General features: G+C 54.7%; 1 protein-coding gene across 4 annotated transcripts; it reads right to left on the bottom strand.

Moving 5' to 3' along the window:
- Positions 1-5,836: 5,836 nt before the first annotated feature.
- Positions 5,837-17,354, bottom strand: HAP1 (huntingtin associated protein 1). Of its 4 annotated transcripts, none has more exons than XM_055388147.2 (12): positions 16,866-17,354; positions 15,451-15,530; positions 14,959-15,075; positions 14,705-14,847; positions 14,406-14,511; positions 14,261-14,327; positions 11,398-11,528; positions 10,959-11,033; positions 10,495-10,629; positions 10,250-10,341; positions 9,058-9,096; positions 5,837-8,353 (listed from the first exon to the last, which is right to left on the bottom strand). In XM_055388147.2, exons 1-12 carry the CDS (start codon positions 17,332-17,334, stop codon positions 7,900-7,902), a joined length of 1,908 nt encoding a protein of 635 aa, XP_055244122.2. In that variant the 5' UTR covers positions 17,335-17,354; the 3' UTR covers positions 5,837-7,899. The 4 variants fall into 4 exon arrangements, with proteins under 4 accessions (XP_055244122.2, XP_030867604.3, XP_055244124.2 ...); XM_063706403.1 differs by having other exon boundaries at positions 5,844-8,353; positions 14,959-15,126; XM_031011744.3 differs by lacking the exon at positions 10,495-10,629 and having other exon boundaries at positions 14,959-15,126.
- Between the last annotated feature and the right edge of the window lie 1,665 nt (positions 17,355-19,019).

Here is a 19,019-nt window from a genome sequence, read left to right as displayed (position 1 = left end):
GAGAGACCTACCCTTTCTGCTCCTCACCCTTCACACATAGACCCAGTTATTCTCTACCACAGGGTCAAATAAAAGAGAAAAAATCAAGCTTTTTAAAGAATGAATGCTAGTTGTATTCAGAAGTCTTACAGAGGACTATAGATTGAGGCCTCCAGCCCAGGAGCAGGCTCTGGCACAATGTTTCAGCCCATTGCTTATATACAGCTGGGGGCTAAAGGTGGAGGTTCCGTATGTGCAAAATCCCATCAGACTTGCTCAGAATTTCATGACAGCAGAATCACAGCAAGGTTTGGGTCCTAGATCACAGAGGCATCATCACTAACCTCGTCAGATGTCATCTTGGAAATGTTCTGTGTCAGAAAAGCCAGGGACTAGGGTTATTTCTCTTTTAAGAAACGTGAAGACTCAAGCCGGGCGCAGTGGCTCACATCTGTAATCCCAGCACTTTGGGAGGCCGAGGAGGGTGGATCACTTTAGGTCAGGTGTTCGAGACCAGCCTGGCCAACAAGGTGAAACCCCGTCTCTACTAAAAATACAAAAATTAGCCAGGCATGTGCCTGTAGTCCCGGCTACTCGGGAGGCTGAGGCAGGAGAATTGCTTGAACCCGGGAGGCAGAGGTTGCAGTGAGCCGAGATTGTGCCATGGCACTCCAGCCTGGGCAACAGAACAAGACTCCCTTTCAAAGAAAAAAAAAAAAGAAGAAAAGAAAAGTAGTGACTCAGCCAAGAGACATGGGAGGGCCTCAGGCTCTCTCCTGTGCTGTCTTCAAAGCATCTTTCCGGAGGGCTGCACGTCTGTCTGTAGTCACAGAGTCAGGTGCTTTGTGAAACTGTGCCGACAAGCAGAAAGGAGCAAACACATCTTCTTCATGTTTGTTGCTTTGTCTCACAATAGCAGAATATTTTCTTTAGAACACATTTCACAATCTGTAGTTGTTTTGTTTGCCAGTTTATTGTCTGCCTCTCTGGCAAAACAGGAAACTGGGAGCGTGACAAGTCCCTCCTCCCTTCTGTATCCCCGGTGGCAAGAATAGGAGGAACCCAATAAATATTTGTAAATAATTGCTCATGAGTGGCTGGTGCAGGCATTGCTGGTGTCTCACTCCATTCCATCATTGTTCTTGTGCCTGTTGACACCATTACCTTGAGCTACCCGCCACCTGAGGGCTGTAGAGGAGGGAAAGTGTTTTCTCTCTCTACCCATCTTAGGTCCACGGCTGGGGCTCTGTAATAAAAGATAGATTACAAGAGAAAAGCAAACAAGTTTATTAACATGTGTATCACACATTTAACACACAGAGTACCCAGAGTTGAGTAACTCAGAGAGGTAGCTTAGAATTCAGGCTCACACTGTCTACGGCCATACCACCCTGAACGCGCCCAATCTCGTCTGATCTTGGAAACTAAGCACGGTGGGGCCTGGTTAGTACTCGGGTGGGAGAATTCAGGCTCACAGAGCATCTTCAACAAAGAACAATACATTTGTAGGCAAGATAAAGGACAGCAATTTTTAGACTTCCAAGGGTGGCTAACTGTGTGTGGGAAACAGCTTTCTGCCCGTGGGAGCTGAGCCCTGTCCCCTCTCAGGGCTGGGTCTGGTAGCCAGTGGGCCTCCCCCGGCTTCTCCTGCCCCCCTGGGCTGCCATGTGACCCACACCCGGCAGTCACAGCTCTTGTGCCAGCTGCAGAACGAGGGCTGGGGTTCCTACCACCTGTCCCAGAAGAGGGCTGAGGTCCAGGCCCCCAAGCTCCAGCCTAGGTTGGACTTCCAAGGGTGGCTAACTGTGCATGGGAAAGCAGCTATATGGAAAACGAATGGTAGATATAGGCTAGCGAGTCAAGTTTGTTATTAGATTGCACTGGTGCCACTCCAGGCTGAAAGGGGTCTAAAGTTGTCTCCGACCTGTTCCAGACATTATGGAAGGAAAACGTCCTACGTAAATGAAATTGTCATCCTGTGTCCTCCCACCACAGCAGCAGATGTGTCCTTCCGTTGAGTGAGGGTAACCTTACATCCACCAAGGATACTTTGAGAAAGTCTATGAGGAGCAAGCTTCAGTCCCACGGTTTCAGACTATTTATGCTCTGAACACAAGAGTGTTGGTTAATTATGTTCTCAGCTCTCCTCGCTGTTCTAAGTGTGCACTTGCTGCAAGTAACTTATATTTTTTTATTTGAATGTATTTTATTTTTTTGAGACAGAGTCTTGCTCTGTCACCCAGGCTGGAGTGCAGTAGTGCCATCTCAGCTCACTGCAACCTCCACCTCCCAGGTTCAAGCGATTCTCCTTCCTCAGCCTCTCAAGTAGCTGGGATTATAGGCGGGCACCACCATGCCAGGCTAATTTTTGTACTTTTTAGTAGAGGTGGGGTTTCACCATGTTGTCCAGGCTGGTCCTGAACTCCTGACCCCGTGATCCACCCACCTCAGCCTCCCAAAGTGCTGGGATTCTCTAGGTGTGAGCCGCTGCACTCAGCCTGAATGTATTTTAAAGCAGTAGATAGAATAACAAAGGAATATGAAAACCGTGGATTGAATGGACCATTTTATGTATTCAGAGAGACGAGCCAACATCATTGCCAGAAATACCATGTAAAAATTGGCAATTTGGCCAGCCGCAGTGGCTCACGTCTGTCATCCCAGCACTTTGGGAAGCCAAGGCAGGCGGATCACCTGAGGTCAGGAGTTCGAGACCAGCCTGACCAATACGGTGAAACCCTGTCTCCACTAAAAATACAAAAATTAGCTGGGCATGGTGTTATGCACCTGTAATCCCAGCTACTCAGGAGGCCGAGACAGGAGAATTGCTTGAGCCCAGGAGGCAGAGGTTGCAGTGAGCTGAGATCACGCCATTGCACTCCAGCCTGGGAGACAGGGCGAGACTCTGTCTCAAAAAAAAAAAGGCAATTTGGAGATTGCAGTATTTAGTAAATAAATAAATGATCAACATTGTGCAACCACTACCAAAAAGTGTATTGTAATGCATCAAAAATCAACATTTTATTCACTAATGAGTATCAATAAAATAAGTCCAAATTATGGAAACCAAAAAAAAATAAAAAATAAAGTTTTCTCCAGATATTTAACTTTTTTTTTTTTTTTGAGACAGAGTCTCACTCTGTTGCCCAGGCTGGAGTGCAGTGGCACGATCTTGGCTCACTACAAGCTCTGCCTCCTGGGTTCACGCCATTCTCCTGCCTCAGCATCCCAAGTAGCTGGGATTACAGGCGCCCACCACCACGCCCGGCTAATTTTTTGTATTTTTAGTAGAGGCGGGGTTTCACCGTGTTAGCCAGGATGGTCTCGATCTCCTGACCTCGTGATCCACCCGCCTCGGCCTCCCAAAGTGCTGGGATTACAGGCATGAGCCACCGCGCCCAGCTTTATTTATTTATTTATTTATTTTTGACACAGAGTTTCGCTGTTGTTGCCCAGGCTGGAGTGCAATGGGGGCAATCTCGGCTCACTGCAACCTCCGCCTCCCAGGCGCAAGCGATTCTTTTGCCTCAGCCTCCCAAGTAGCTGGGATTACAGGCATGTGCCACCACACCCGGCTAATTTTGTATTTTCAGTAGAGACAGGGTTTCTCCATGTTGCTCAGGCTGGTCTCGAACTCCTGACCTCAGGTGATCCACCCACCTCAGCCTCCCAAAGTGTTAGGATTACAGGCATGAGCCACCGTGCCCAGCCCAGAGATTTAACTTTTATCCTTCCTGGTAGATGGACACAGTTGAAAATGTATGTCCTGTTTTTATGCAAATAGGAGGGTAGGGAGCTTTTCTTGTATCTGCTTCTTCTCAATTGCCTTCAGCTCAAAATAGTCCTTATGCCAAAGTGGCGTATTTGGAGGTAACACATTCTAATTTCCTTCAGGGCCAAGTGCAGGGCAGTTAAATGCCTCCAGAAGCATCTCTCAGACAGTGTCAGATGACAGTTAGAGGATAAATACCCCAGCTCCCCCACCCAAGGGGTGGGATAACTCTGAGATATATTCTTTTTTTTTTTTTTTCCTTGAGACGGAGTTTCACTCTTATTGCCCAGGCTGGGGTGCAATGGTGCAATCTCAGCTCACCGCAACCTCCACCTCCTGGATTCAAGCGATTCTCCTGTCTCAGCCTCCCGAGTAGCTGGGATTACAGGCATGTGTGCCACCATGCCCAGCTAATTTTGTATCTTTAGTAGAGACAGGGTTTCTCCATTGGTCAGGCTGGTCTCGAACTCCTGACTTCAGGTGATCCACCTGCCTCGCCCTCCCAATGTGCTGGGATTACAGGTGTGAGCCACCTCACCCAGGCTACTCTGAGATATATTCTACTGTCCCCCAGAGTTCCCAGCAGGACTGAGGCCTGGTTAGCCACAGCAATAATCTTCTCAATGATATTCTTTTGGCAGGGGGGCCACAAAGTGTGTTTTATTTTTACTATTCATATAAATAATTTTCTATAATATCCTGGAGCAAACCAGAGAATTTGGCAGTCCCATTTGCGGGTCCCCTCAGAGACCCACAGGCCAGTGGCATCTGTGTGAGGTGCCCAGGTTCACAGAGCAGCTTGTGGCTTGCATCCACCTTGCAGGCTGCTTTTCTTCCACATCACCACTGGGGACTTGAAGATAACAGGGGCAGGGAATCCTCCAGATTTTAGGAAATTTCACTGCTTCTCCTGCTTAGTGGTCTCTGGTCCACAAGGTGTTCTCCTGCATCTCCGTTTCCTTCAAAGCTTTATCAAAGCTGGCAATTTCCCCCATGTCTGGTTTGTCTGTCATTTTCTTTTCTCTTTTTTTGAGACAGGGTCTTACTCTGTCACCTAGGTTGGAGTACAGTGGTGCAACCTCAGCTCACTGCAACCTCAACCTTCCAAGCTCAAGTGATCCTCTCACCTCAGCCTCCCAAGTAGCTGGGATTACAGGGGCTGCCACCATGCCCGGCTAATTTTTTTTGTATTTTTAGTAGAGAAGGGGTTTCACCATGTTGACCAGGCTGGTCTCGAACTCCTGACCTCAAGTGATCCGCCCACCTCAGCCTCCCAAAGTGCTGGGATTACAGGCATGAGCCACTGCGCCTGGCCTCCCCCTGATATTTTCTTGTGTTTTCAAATGGAGTCTCGCTGTTGTTGCCCAGACTGGAGTGCAGTGGCATGATCTCCGCTCACTGCAACCTCTGCCTCCTGGGTTCAAGTGATCCTCCTGCCTTAGCCTCCCAAGTAGCTGGAATTACAGGCCCCCACCACCACACCCAGCTAATTTTTGTATTTTTAGTGGAGACGGGGTTTCACCATGTTGGCCAGGCTGGTCTCGAACTCCTGACCTCAAGTGATCCACCCACCTCGGCCTCCCAAAGTGCTAGGATTACAGGCATGAGCCACTGCACCCAGCCTCCCCCAAATATTTTCTATCTGTGGTTAGTCGACTCCACGGATGCAGAGCCTGAGGATACAGAGGGCGACTATACTTGTTCCTAAACCCTGTTCCAGGTCTGCTCTGGGGACTTCACCCTAAGACAGTGGGTGACTCTCTCCCATCCTATCTTTCACAGCCAGGCCACTGAGTCAGTCTCTGGGGTGAAAGGATCAGGGAAGCATGAGCTCAAATCCCAGCTCCACACTAGCCATGATCTGCTGGTGAGGGCATCACTTAACCTACTCTGGCCTGAGTTTCTCCATCCGACAGGCACTTATGACATCACCCACCGCCCTCTAGGAGCTGCTGCTATGATTAAACGGCGTATTTAATAGGAGTCCTTGGCACATACTTCAATATTAGCATCCACCCTTTCTCTATAACTTCGCCCTGCCAAGTGCACACACACACTCCCTAGAGAGACAGCTGGAGGCTGGGCCAGGAGGGCATAGATCCTTTATTTCCTGCACCACACGCACACAGGCTGACAAGCAATAGGAGATTGAGAGGTGCTGTGTGAAGGGGGGCAGGTACCTGCAGGAGGCCTCAGTCCCAGCCCCCAGCTATTGAGGAACAAAGGCGTGGGAAAGGGCAGAACATGGAAGAGGAAGCCAGGGGCAGGGAGCGGGGGGATCAAGACAGAGGGGAGAGGGGCTGGGCCATGGGTGGGAGCCTGGACACCCCCAGGCCACTGGCAGAAGAGGGAGGGAGGGAGAGGAGACACACCACTGGGCAGAGGGGCCCTCACCCACCCACACACAGAGACACTTGTGGTTACAAACAGTAAGTAGGGACTGAGAAGAAAGGATGAAGAACAGGGAAGACAGCCAGGTCCCTCAAGTCAACAAGAACCAGGGTGGCCACCATTAGCATGGGCATCAAGGGGTGAGGGGCACATTGTTGGGAGGGCGCTCACAACTCCCTGCCGGTGGAAGCTGGGCCCTGTTCCCCGCTCAGGGCTGAGTCTGGTAGCCAGTGGGCCTCTCCCGGGCTTCTCCTGCCCCCTGGGCTGCCATGTGGCCCAGGCCTGGCAGCCACAGCTTTTGCACGAGCTGCAGAGCGAGGGCCGGGGTTCCTACCGCCTGTCCCTGAAGATGTTGGAGAAGCCTCCAACATGTGGGAAAGGGCAGAACATGGAAGAGGAAGCCAGGGGCAGGGAGGGGTCCCCAAGCTCCAGCCCAGGTTCATGAACACAGAGGGTGGGCTGGTGACAGACACAGGGTCCCATTTCAGAGGATGGGAAGGAGGGTCTGCGGGTGTGGGGCTTGGCCAGGCAGCAGAAGGAGGGGCCTCAAGCTGTCTCTGGGGCCTCTGCAGGCTGCTGGGGAACAGCAAAGCCTGGAAGAGAAGCAGGTGGATGTGAACTGGGGCATTGATGACCACAGGCCTGGCCTGGGCGGTGGGCAGGGGTCTGATCAACTGTATCAGAAGGACACGGAAAGTCGCCATTGATAATTATGCAGGTTGACCCCTGCATGCGCCATAAAGGTCATGGTTCAGTTTATAACCTGCACAAGCTTACATGACACGCCTGCTGAAGCCAGTGCTATTCCACCTGGCAGTGACCAAAGGGCCATGAGAATGGGGACAGGCTGGGACGGGTACCAGGACAGCACTAGAGGGGAGGGATGGGCCAGTGAAGGTGCTACAGCACAGGAGTAGAGAGGACGAGCTCAGATCTACCCCTGGCTGTGTGGCCCCGAACAAGTGTCCTTAGCTCTCTGAGCCTCACCCTCCTCACCTAACCAATGGGGACACATCACCTGCCACGGAGTGAGGCTGATGGGAGCTGACGCACGTGCAATGGCTGCTGTGCATGAGTGTCACGAGGTCATCTTTCATGTCCTGCGGCTCCTTAAAGAGGCAGGGCTCACATGGCCTGCACTCGGCAGGTGCAGCTCCCAGACTTTGGGGTTTCTGGCTGGGGAGAGGAGACCCTGTTCCACCCCACAACCCTGCAGGAGGCCCTAGCCCACCTTCTGACACCCAGGGGACTGTTCCAACTGTGGCCCTTGCTGGTGAAGGCCTTTGTCCCCATAGCCTGGGCAGTCCCAGAAGGCCTCTCTTCCTCCCAGGCCGTGGGAGGGTGGCTGGCCCTGTCCTCCAGCCTGGGTCAGCCCCCGGGCTGCTCCACCATCCCACCCACCGCCCCCTGTGTTTGTTTTGACTGCTGCTGCCACTGCTGCAGAGTTGGAGAGCCTGGGGGATAGAGGAGGCAGGGGTTGGGGGCAGGGGAAGCAAGCGGGCAGAGATGGGAAGCTGAGGCGCAGTGTGGGGGCACAGTCCCAGCCCTGACCCCCAGCCCAGCCCCCAGGAGAAAAGTGGATGGAGATCTGGAATCCTAAGCAAATGCGACATAAATGAGCACTGACACTACGGTTCCCACTGAAGGGGATCAGAGGTGTCTATGCAAATGATATGCAAAGTCCACGCAAATAAGCACAGCAGGTAGGGCCAGGCTGGGGCAGGTGAGCACTCGGGGAGCTTATCCACCCTCTCTTTTCATCGGCACGACGATCTGCAGCTTGTCCGGCTGGCGGCAGGGAGGGCCCCGTGGGGGCACTCACCTTTCTGGAGCATCTTCCACCTCAGCTGCCGCCTGTAATGGGCATCTTGCCAGTTGGCCAGCTGCTGGAGGACATAATTCATGTCCAGGTGTGAAGGGCCCAAGCCGCTGGCCTCCAGGGCTGATGTCACCACGTTCATCCGCGTTGCCTCATCCAGCTCCAGTTCCACCTCCTCCCAGCCCTCGGTCTCCTCTGACACCAGCTCTGCCTCTTCCATCACCCCTTCCTCAGCCGGCACCTTCTTGGCAGCCCCCAGCTCCTCCTCGGGCACCAACTCCTCCGCAGGCGTGAAATCTTCCCCCCGCATAATATCCGCTGCCAGCATCAACCCTTCCTCAGCCTCAAACCCCTGCACCTGCTCTCGATCCTCACTGTAGCGAAAATCATACCTGGGTGGGAGATAGCGACATCTTTTGAGGGGCTGGAAAGTCCAACCCCCCAGGCCTACCCCCACTCGTCTCCACACAGACCCTGATGGTTCCTCCTGGTTCTGTCCCAGCCAGGGGAGAGGGGAGCTAGGTACCAGCTCCAAGGCTTCAAACACCCAGCCCATCCCCCTGGTGGGAGGGAGGAAGAATGGTCACCAACACTGCATAGGCCCCATCTTCTTTTATGTCCCTGACCCTGCACGGAAGACACCAACAGGGTTAACACCCACTTCTGCCTCCCTCCTGCATGATTTAACCTTCATAGCCCACCCCACAGCTACTTGCCATAGGAACAAATCCATTCTAGACAGGCTCAGACAGGTCAAATGACTTGCCCAAGGACACACAGTCAGGAAAGGGACCACGCTGGGCCTTAGTCCCAGGTGTTCCCAGCTCCTAAGCCAGTGCCTGTCACCTCTCAGCCCATAGTCAGTTGAAAAGAAAGCTTCAGTCCCCACTCAGAGCTGCCTGGAATCACACAGCCACCCAGGAGGCAAGATTTGAAGGAAAAGTGGGGCAGCTCCTTCCCAGAACAGTTCTCAGCTCAGCCAGCCGAGATAGCAGGGCCTTCTCCGGAGTTGCAGGGTGGCAGAACCAGAGGCAGGTGGGCTGTCTGGCTGCTGAAAGCTGAGGGCAGGTGGTGGGGGAGCCCCTGGCAGGCTCACCTTAGGCTGGATGTGTCCCCTCTGGGCATCTCATAATTCCTTCAAAGAGAAAAGGACCTTCATTATGAGACAATGGAAGCCGAAACTGCAGTCCCTGGGGCTTGGTCAAGCTGAAGAACCTTAGGTAGTGGCCATGAGCAGTGGCTCATGCCTGTAATCCCAGCACTTTGGGAGGCCGAGGTGGGCAGATCACCTGAGGTCAGGAGTTCAAGACCAGCCTAGCCAACATGGTAAAACCCCGTCTCTACTAAAAATACAAAAATTAGCTGGGCTTGGCCAGGCACAGTGGCTCACGCCTATAATCCCAACACTTTGAGAGGCCCAGGCGGGTGGATCACAAGGTCAGGAGTTCAAGACTAGCCTGGCCAACATCTCTACTGGCCCATCTCTACTAAAAATACAAAAATTAGCCAGGCGTGGTGACGGCCACCTGTAGTCCCAGCTACTCAGGAGGCTGAGGTAGGAGAATCGCTTGAACCCAGGAGGCGGAGGTTGCAGTAAGCTGAGATCACGCCAACCTGGACAACAAAACAAGACTCCATCTCAAAAAAAAAAAAAATTAGCCAGGCTCGTGCCTGTAGTCCCAACTACTTGGAAGGCTGAGGCAGGAGACTCGCTTGAACCCAGGAGATGGAGGTTGCAGTGAGCCAAGATCTCGCCACTGCACTCCAGTCCAGGTGACAGAGTGAGACTCGTCTCAAAAAAAAAAAAACCTCAGGCTGGGCACGATGGCTCACGCCTGTAATCCCAGCACTTTGGGAGGCTGAGGCGGGCAGATCACCTGAGGTCAGGAGCTTGAGACCAGCCTGGCCAACATGGTGAAACTGTGTCTCTACTAAAAATACAAAAAGTAGCCGGGCGTGATGGCACATGCCTGTAATCCCAGCTACTCAGAAGGCTGAAGCACGAGAATTGCTTGAACCTGGGAGGCAGAGGTTGCAGTGAGCCAAGATCATGCCATTGCACTCCAGCTTGGGTGACAGAGCAAGACTCCATCTCAAAAAAAAAAAAAAAAATACCTCAGGGGGAAGTGATGGGTCCATATTCATAAAGAAGCAATGAGTGGAGGGGCTGATGCAGTGAACAAGGCGGGTATAGGGAAGCGTGGAAGGTCAGAGTGTGAGGGCAAACCCCCTCCCCACTACAGGAAAGGCCATGGCCTACGGGGCAAGGGAGGGCCCCAGCCACGCACCTCTCCATAAAATACACAGGGTCTGAGATCCTCCTCCTTAGAGACGTTCTGCGCTCCTCAGCCAGCGTCTCCTGGAAACCAGGAAGAGTCTCCTATGGTGGAGAGAACAGACGTTACCAGAGGACCCCCGCAGAACCACCACCCATAGGCTCAGGCACAGAAGGGAACTGGGATCTCAATCAGCCACCAAGGCTGAGACACAGGGACAGATGTAGAAAAGTGGGCAGCCAGGGGAGGGTCCTCACCAGAGGCACGCTGTATGGGTAATGGGTGGCAGACCCAGTGGACACCGGGGGTTGCTGGTGGAGGGTCTTCACCTCCTCCTGCGTCTCAATCAGCATGCCCCCACAATCCATGTACTTCTCCCGCAGGTCCTGCAGCTGGGAACCCACCCACAGGCTCTGCTGGGGCCCAGGCACACCCAGTCCAGCACTCCTGCCTATCTGCTCTCAGGCTGAGGCCAGAGGCCCAGGTTCTGGACTCCGAGTGTCATGTGGGGGACTCAGGGCAGGTCCCTGCACTCCACACCACTCAGACCTTGAAGGAACTGTCACCTGCTGGGCTGTGCCAGGCATGGAGGGGGTGGAAAGGGACAAGACTCAGTTCCTGCTAGTCCTCTCCAGAGTCAGGTAGCTGCCAAGGGCCTGGGGTCCCCACTCTGGGCCAGCAGCTCTCCAGGGCGGGGGCAGAAGCCGGCAGCGAGACTCACCTCTTCCTGGAGCTGCATCTGGATTTCCTTCTCCGAAGCCAGCTGCTTCTGCAACTTTTCAGTCTCAGCCCCATACTGGAAGGACCCAAAACCAGTGAACCCCCATCTGAGGCCTACCCACTCAGGGCACCCCCTGCTTCCAGCAAGTCTTCCCAGGCACATCAGTGAGTCCTTGGCAGCCCATGAAATGAGAAGTCACACGGAAGGAGGGCAAAGAAGGCAAGGGAGTCACACAGCCTGGTTCCTAGAAGACTCCAGGACCCTCTCTGGGCCTTGGTCTCCTCAAGACAACAAGGGGTCAAGATAAGGGGCTCTCTGAGGTCTCTGACTCTGACACAGAAAGGGACCTCAGGCCTGGTGGAGCCAAGTGGAGGCAGGAAGAAGGAAGCTAGGGTCCCATGGGGCCACGACAAGAGGGTTCCACACACACCCGACTCACCGTCCGGCAGCGCTGCTGCAGCTTCAGCACCCGGGCCTGCAGCCGAGCAACCTCCTGCTGCTGCCGTTCATAGTTTTCCAGCCTGAGCACCAGCACCTCTGACAGCTCAGCCATCTGTTGGCTGGCCTCCGCTGGGGAGAGCAGAGGACAGGTCAGCCCTGGCTCCCCTGGCCTTCAGGGACCAGCTCTGGCCCTCCCAGATGCCTCTGTCTCCCCCACCCTCGGCTGCTGCGCTGTGCCAGCGGGTCCTGCAGGGCTTTGCATTCCTCACTCAGGTCTTCCATTCAAGAAATGTTCATTGACTGATACTGAGCAGGGCACCAGGGTGAGTGGTCAATAAGACCCAGCCGCCACACTGAGGTAAAGTTGGTGGGGAGACAGACCACAGTCACACATCATACAGGCCATGATGGGCAAATGTCAAGGGTGTACGGGGCAGGGGCATCACAGCTACAGCACCCAACCCGACCTGCAAGGTATAGGAAGGATTCCTGGAAAAAGGAACCACTAAGCTAAGACCACAGGGCAAGTGAAGCTCACCCAGGCAAAGAAGGAAAAACATGGGTCCAAGGTGACTGGAAAGGCCCAGGGGCCATCATAAGACACTGGGAGGCGGAGGGCCCAGAACAGTGCACACAGGCCAGACCACGAGGGTGGGCAAGGGGGTGGGGTTTATCCTTTGGCCAGTGGAAAGCTATTTGGGAGTTTTAGGCACAGTAATGACGTGGTCAGACTTGGGTTTGTTGGTTTATTTATTTATTTATTTGAGACCGAATCTCCGTTGTCCAGGCAGGAGTGCAATGGTGCAATCTTGGCTCACTGTAACTGCCTCCCGAGTTCAAGCGATTTTCCTGCCTCAGCCTCCCGAGTACTTGGGATTACAGGCATGCGCCACCACGCCCGGTTAATTTTTGTATTTTTAGTAGGACGGGGTTTCACCATGTTGGCCAGGCTGGTCTCAAACTCCTGACCTCAAGAGATCCACCTGCCTCCTCCTCCCAAAGTGCTGGGATTACAGGGGTGAGCCACTGCACCCGGCTACTCGTTTTTTAAGAAATGAGGTCTTGGGTCAGGCACAGTGGCTCATGCCTGTAATCTCAGCGCTTTGGGAGGCCGAGGGGGATGGATCGCTTGAGGTCAGGAGTTCAACACCAGCCTGGCCAACATGGTGAAACCCCATCTCTACTAAAAATACCAAAATTAGCTGTGCATGGTGGCGCATGCCTGTAATCCCAGCTACTCAGGAGGCTGAGGCAGGAGAATCACTTGAACCTGGGAGGCGGAGGTTGCAGTGAGCTGAGATCATGACATTGCTCTAGCTGGGCGACAGTGAGACTCCGTCTCAAAAAAAAAAAAAAAAAAATTGCCAGGCGTGATGGCACACACCAGTAGTCCCAGCTACTCAGGAAGCTGAGGCAGGAGAATCACTTGAACCCAGGAGGCAGGGGTTGCAGTGAGCCAAGACTGCAACACTGTACTCCATCTCAAAAAGAAAGAAAGAAATGAGGTCTTGCCAGGTTCCCAGGCTGGGGCTGGAGTACAGTGGCTATTCATAGGCGCGATCCTATTACTGATCGGCATGGGAGTTTTGACCTGCTCTGTTTCTGACCTGAGCCCGTTCACCCCTCCTCAGGCAACCCAGTGGTACTCCATTCCCTGGACCATACTGACCCTGTCGGCATAGTGTACTACAGCCCAGGATTCACAGGCTCAAGCAATCCTCCCACCTCAGCCTCCTAAGTAGCTGGGACCACAGGTGGGAGCCCCTGCACCTGGCCAGGTTTGGTTTTAGAAAACTCATTAAGGCTGTGTGCAGAAGTTCCTGGTAGGGCGTGAGTAGAGGCAGTGCGACCAGTTAAGAGGTATCCTGGGCTAGAGGCAGCCCGAGTGGGGAGGGGGAAAAAGACTTAAGCCATTCCTAGGAGGTAAAAGCAACAGAGCTTGGGGACTGGTTCCTACTCCAGTAGCCTGGGGACCAGTGGGGCCATTCAGGGAGTTGCAGAACCCAGCAGGAAGGAAGGTCAGGTCTGGGGTAAAAGGAACAGCAGGAGTTCAGCTGTTGCCACTTTGCGTCTGCATCTCACCAGCTACACTTGAACTCCTCAGGCACAAACACTGCTCCTCACTCATCTTCATAAACACACAGTGCCTAGGACGATGTCAGGCACAGCCACTGCCCCGTGCATGACTCTGAACTGTCCCAGCCCTGGATGCCTGGTCTCTGGCAGCTCATGGCTCCCTCTTGCCTGCCCCAAATAAGAGGAGACAGGCTTGGAGGAGACCCACCTTTTTTTTTTTTGAGATGGAGTCTTGCTCTGTCGCCCAGGCTGGGGTGCAGTGGCGTGATCTAGGCTCACTGCAAACTCTGTCTCCCAGGTTCAAGCAATTCTCCCACCTCAGCCTCCCAAGGAGCTGGGACTACAGGCTTGTGCCACCACATCTGGCTAATTTTTGTATTTTTAGTAGAGACAGGGTTTCTCTATGTTGGTTAGGCTGGTCTCAAACTCCTGACCTCAGGTGATCCGCCGGCCTCAGCCTCCCAAACTGTTGGGATTACAGGCATGAGCCACCGTGCCTGGCCTGAGACCCACAATTTCTGTATAGCTCTTTATAGTTTGCACAAAGTACTTCCTCAGCTGTTGACACTCTTAATCTTCATAAACCCTGGAGAGATCAGTGGGGCTGAGAAAATTAATCCCCATTCTAAAGACAAAGGTTCAGAGAGGTCAAGGAATGTATCCAAGTTCACACAGCTAGGAGTGCCAGATCTGGGACTTGAACTTGGATCTCCATACTCCGCATCTTGAGTTCTTTTCTCTGCTCCTTGGGACAACCCCCCACCCCGAGTGACAACATTACGTACAAAACTGCTCCACACACTCCAGAATGAGCATCTGTTCCTCATCCTCAAGAGTGTCGAGTTGAGAGGCCTGGAGGGAGACAAAGAGGAAGGGACAGGGAAGTCAACACCCCCTGCTAGCAGGGACGCCCTCCTCCCCCATTCTCACCTCTTCTCTCAGCTGATGATTCTCCTCCTCCAGCAGCCTCAGCTTCTCCTGCAAGGCTTCCAGCTGTGGGCAGTGGTGCTGGTGCAGCAATGCCTCCTGCGAAATCCTAGGGGAGGGAGGAATGGGAGTCAGGGTTCAGGGAGTGGGGCTTCCCAGTTCCCAGCCCACCAGGGCTAAGGGCAGTGTTCTCAATTAGTTCCAGCAACCCTGCCGGCAAGCACATCACCTGTGTCCCTCTTAACAAATGAGGAAATTGAGGCTCAGAGAAAGGACTCGCAGGTGCAAAGGCAGGAACTCACAGCTTAGGGGCATCACAGGGATGAGCACACTGCTGGTCTTCCTCTGCTTCCTCTTCTTCTTCCTCCTCATCCTCCTCATCAGAATCTGAGTAGAGCTGGAGGAGCTCATCCCTCAAGTTCACCTGGTGTCTGAGGTGTAAAATCTGGCAGGAAGAGAGAGGAGCCATGGGTTGGGAGTGGGCAGGGACAGGAGAGGGTCCTGGCATGAGGCAGGTGTAGATTGGCCCCCTATCCTCTCCTCCCCACCCGGTTACCTCCTCCTTGGCTGAGCCCAGCAAGGCTTCCAGCTTGCTGTTCTCCTCCATCAAAACACTGTTCTGTTTCACCAGGGACTGGCCGATGCGAGCTGCAGTGTTCAGGTCCCTCTCTCTCTGCAGAAGGACCATCCCATAGGTAACGCTCTCCCAGACAGGTGGGAGAAGCTGGGGGGGACACAGGGGTCAGAGAGAGGCTAGGCCCCTAAGAGAACCTTCCCCATCCCCTAGTTCTCTAGGGTACCAGACCAGAGTCTGCCATTAACCCACTGTGGAACCTGGCTCAGTTTCCCCTCATGGAAAAAGAAGATCAGACCAGATTGGCTCTGAGAGCTCTTCCAGCCTGAACATCCCACATCGACCTGTCTTCCATAAGAAGGACCCTAACCTGGGGCCCCAGAGAGACTGCCAATCAGGAAATAAACAAGACCCCCACTCCTACAGGACAAAACTAGAATAAGGGCCTGCCTGGATCAGGAAGGCAGCACACACCTCCTCCAGCAAATATAACATCACTTTGACGTCTTCCTGGGTGATCTTTTTGACTGGCGGAGGTAGGTTAGGACACAGTGCTGCAGGAGGCGGCAGGTGGGGAGAAAAGGCCCAGCCAGGTCAGGAAAAAGGAGCAGATGCTACCAGCAAACAGCTGTTTCCCGTCCTATCGTCAGTTCTCCAACAAGGGTCATCGGGAGAGAAGACTGGGCTCCCCTCCTGCCCCCCACATCCTCCCCTTACCCCTCGGCACTCAACACTCCCTTCCCTGCTCCCAGGGCCAAGTGGACAGGGTTTTTAGGTTTTTGGGTTTTTTTTTTTTTTTAGACAAAGCCTTCCTCTTGTCCTCCAGGCTGGAGTGCGATGGCGAGATCTCAGCTCACTGCAACATCTGCCTCCCAGATTCAAGCAATTCTCCTGCCTCAACCTCCCGAGTAGCTGGGGTTATACACGCCCGCCACCACGCCCAGCTTATTTTTGTATTTTTAGTAGAGACGGGGTTTCACCATGTTGGCCAGGCTGGTCTCGAACTCCTGACCTAGTGATCCGCCCGCCTCGGCCTGCCAAAGTGCTGGCTGGGATTACAGGCGTCAGCCACCGCGCCCGGCTTTTTTTTTTTTTTTTTAACCCCTGGAGGAGCCTGAGGTAAGGGGGTCACAGTCCTCCAGGCTCAGAAACTGGGCTCTCCGGACACCTGGGTCCCTGGCGCCTAGAATGGAGACAGCCAGGGGAAGTACAGCCTCAGACTGGCTCATCACCCCCTACCCAGGAGGCAGTGCAATGGAGTCTCCTGGGTCATACAAACAGACGCAGCCACTCACCCTGCACCTGTTGCGTGTGCAGAGGACAGGAGGAAGACTTCACCAGATTAGGAGACACTCGAGCCTCTAGGCCCAATCCAGAGATCTCCCCCGACCCGCAGGAGGATAGGAGAGACAAGGGGCAGGAAAAGAGCGCGACTTTGCCCCCATACCCGCAACCAAAAAGTGGGCAAAACTTCCCCCTCCGCCCGCCCACCCACCCCTCCATCGCACGCAAGCCCGGTCGGCCAGCGCAGGCTCAGAGCGCGCGGGACAGCGCCCTCCCGCAGCCCCCCGCCCCTCTCCTGGCACTGCGGTAGACCCAGGAGAGGGGCGCTGAGGGGGTGCAGATCTGCCGCAGCAAGAGGCGCGTGGAGGTGGGTGGGCGAGCGTGCAGGCCCCAGAACCTGACTCACGGGCACAAACCCGGGGACAAGAGCAGAGGAGGAGATGGAGAAGGGGCGACCAGACAGACACCGCAGTGACATCGCGGGGGTGGTGGACGGGTGACACTGAGTGCTAGAGGGGGCGGGGCGCCTGGACCCGATGGGGCCACTTCCTCCCTGGAGTTGCCCCAGTCCCCACCCCGTCCAGGACCCCGGGGGCCCGATTTACCTTCCTCCAGCTCCCGAATAAAGGCGGCGCGCTCAGGGCCGGACACCCCGGGTCGCCGGCCAACGTAGGCGGCTGGCGTCTTCCAGATGCCCGCTGCCTTTCCAGTCCTCCGGCCAGTGGCCCGGGAACCAAACGGCCCTTGGAATACGAAGCGGGTCCACGGCGCGTCCGAATTGTCGGGCATAGACCGGACATCCCCTTGGATGGCCGAGAATGCGGACGGGCGCCGGGCTCCTGCCTTGGCTCCAGCCTCGGAGGCCGGGCGAGCTCCAGTGCGGGCTTCCGAGAGGAACTGGGATCCAGAGGCGGCTCGGGATCCTGCTCTCTGTCCAGTGCCCCGTGCCTGCGGCTGCGCAGAGGGCTCCGGAGCGGGACTGGCTGAGGGCGAAGGTGCACAGGTGAGTGCCGCTGGTTCCCCGGGTCCGAGCCGGCTCCCCGCGAAGCACTGGCCCGACCTCTTCGGGCGCATCTCAAGTCTGCTGTCCGCTGCTGCGGCGGGACCTTTATAACCTGCGCCAGCCGCCGGGCCGGACCACGCGTAGGGGTGGGGGCTGCCGAGAAGCAACTAGTGGCAAGCGGGACTCAGAGCCGCGCGGGAGGGGAGCTAGTGGTGACGGAACAGAGCACAGTAAGAAAAGGAGGGCAAGAAGGGCGAGTGCAAGTTCCGGATGGCTCCGAGTTGGGATGGGAGCGAAAGATTTTTTCTGCCCTCTCCATCTCCGGAGAATGGTTCTGCCCAAAGCCGCGGCTGCCCCAGGACTCGCGGGTCCCTGGCTGGGGGCAGCCCCTCCCCAGCTGCCGCGCCGGGGTTTCGGGTGCCTTCCTTGGTGTAGAAGCTGCCAACCCAACGTTGTGCATACGGTCTGGGGTGGCCAGTGCATTAGGGCAGCGCTGCGTCTTTCTCGGTTGACTGGGAGAGACATTCCAAACTCCAGTGCGCTTCCAACGTGCTGCAACCCTGCCTGGCGCTGCAACCCTGACCCTCGCGCTCGCACCCCAGTGCTCGCGCCACTCGACGTCTTCCATTTGATTGGATTAACTGTTCTTCACCTCCAACCCTAATTCGCTTTGCCCTCCTTTTGCCATGCTGGCGAGCCCCTGTTCTCCTTGGGAGACGCCGCTTAAAAGTCTCCCTGTAGCCGGGCGCAGTGGCTCACGCCTGTAATCCCAGCACTCTGGGAGGCCGGGGCAGGCGAATCACCTGAGGTCAGGAGTTCCAGACAAGCCTGGCCACCTGGTGAAACCCTGTCTCTACTAAAAATACAAAAATTAGCCAAGCATGGTGGCGTGTGCCTGTAGTCCCAGCTACTCAAGAGGCTGAGGCAGGAGAATTGCTTGAACCTGGAAGGTAGAGGTTGCAGTGAACCGAAATTGTGCCAATGCACTCCAGCTGGGGCTACAGAGCGAGCCTCCCCCTCAAAATAAATAAATAAATAGAATACTTTTTTTTTAAGTATCCTACTGGAAATGTTGGGTAGACGATTAGATGTATAAATCTGAGTGTAGGGGAGAGACCGGGCTGGAGATTTAAATGTAGGAGTCATTGTTCTTTGATGACCATTTAAAGCTGTGAGACTGGGTGAGATCCCCAAGAGACTGAGAGAAGACAGATAAGAGCGCCCAGGACTAACCCCCCTAGGATTCAGAGGGCAGAAAGAAGAAGAGGAGGCATCAAAAGGAAGACTGGGATGAGTGGGGCAGTGAAGTAGAGGAAAACCAGGAAAGTTGGGTCCTAGAAAATAAAGAAAATGTTTCGTGTAGAGAGTGGCCACCTGTGTTGGGTGGTGCTGTTGGGCCAGGCAAAGACTGAGGACAGAGACTCAGCTTGGCAAACTGGGGTCATGGGCAACCTTGGTGAGCTGGGGTCATGGCCTCGGCAAGAGCGGTCTTGCGGGGCCAGGCACAGTGGCTTACACCTGTAATCCTAGCACTCTGGGAAGCCAAGGCAGGTGGATCACCTGAGGTCAGGAGTTTGAGACCAACCCGGCCAACATAGTGAAACCCCATCTCTACTAAAATACAAAAATTAGCTCGGTGTGGTGGAACAAGCCTGTAAGCCCAGCTACTTGGAAGGCTGAGGCAGGAGAATTGCTTGAACCCAGGAGGCAGAAGTTTCAGTGAGCCGAGATTGCACCACTGCACTCCAGCCTGGGC

Source organism: Gorilla gorilla, chromosome 4, assembly GCF_029281585.2.
Source record: "Gorilla gorilla gorilla isolate KB3781 chromosome 4, NHGRI_mGorGor1-v2.1_pri, whole genome shotgun sequence".
Lineage (NCBI taxonomy): Eukaryota > Metazoa > Chordata > Mammalia > Primates > Hominidae > Gorilla > Gorilla gorilla.
Note: the sequence above shows the minus strand (reverse complement) of the source record. Positions and strands in the feature narration are given on the sequence as shown.

Coding starts and splice junctions, on each gene's coding strand:
- HAP1 (XM_063706403.1), bottom strand. CDS start 17,334: ATGCGCCCGAAGAGGTCGGGCCAGTGCTTCGCGGGGAGCCGGCTCGGA. Junction 14,848..14,958: donor TGGGCTCAGCCAAGGAGGAG/GTAACCGGGTGG, acceptor TCTTCCTGCCAG/ATTTTACACCTCAGACACCA. Junction 9,097..10,249: donor CCTGTGTATTTTATGGAGAG/GTGCGTGGCTGG, acceptor TTCTCTTTGAAG/GAATTATGAGATGCCCAGAG.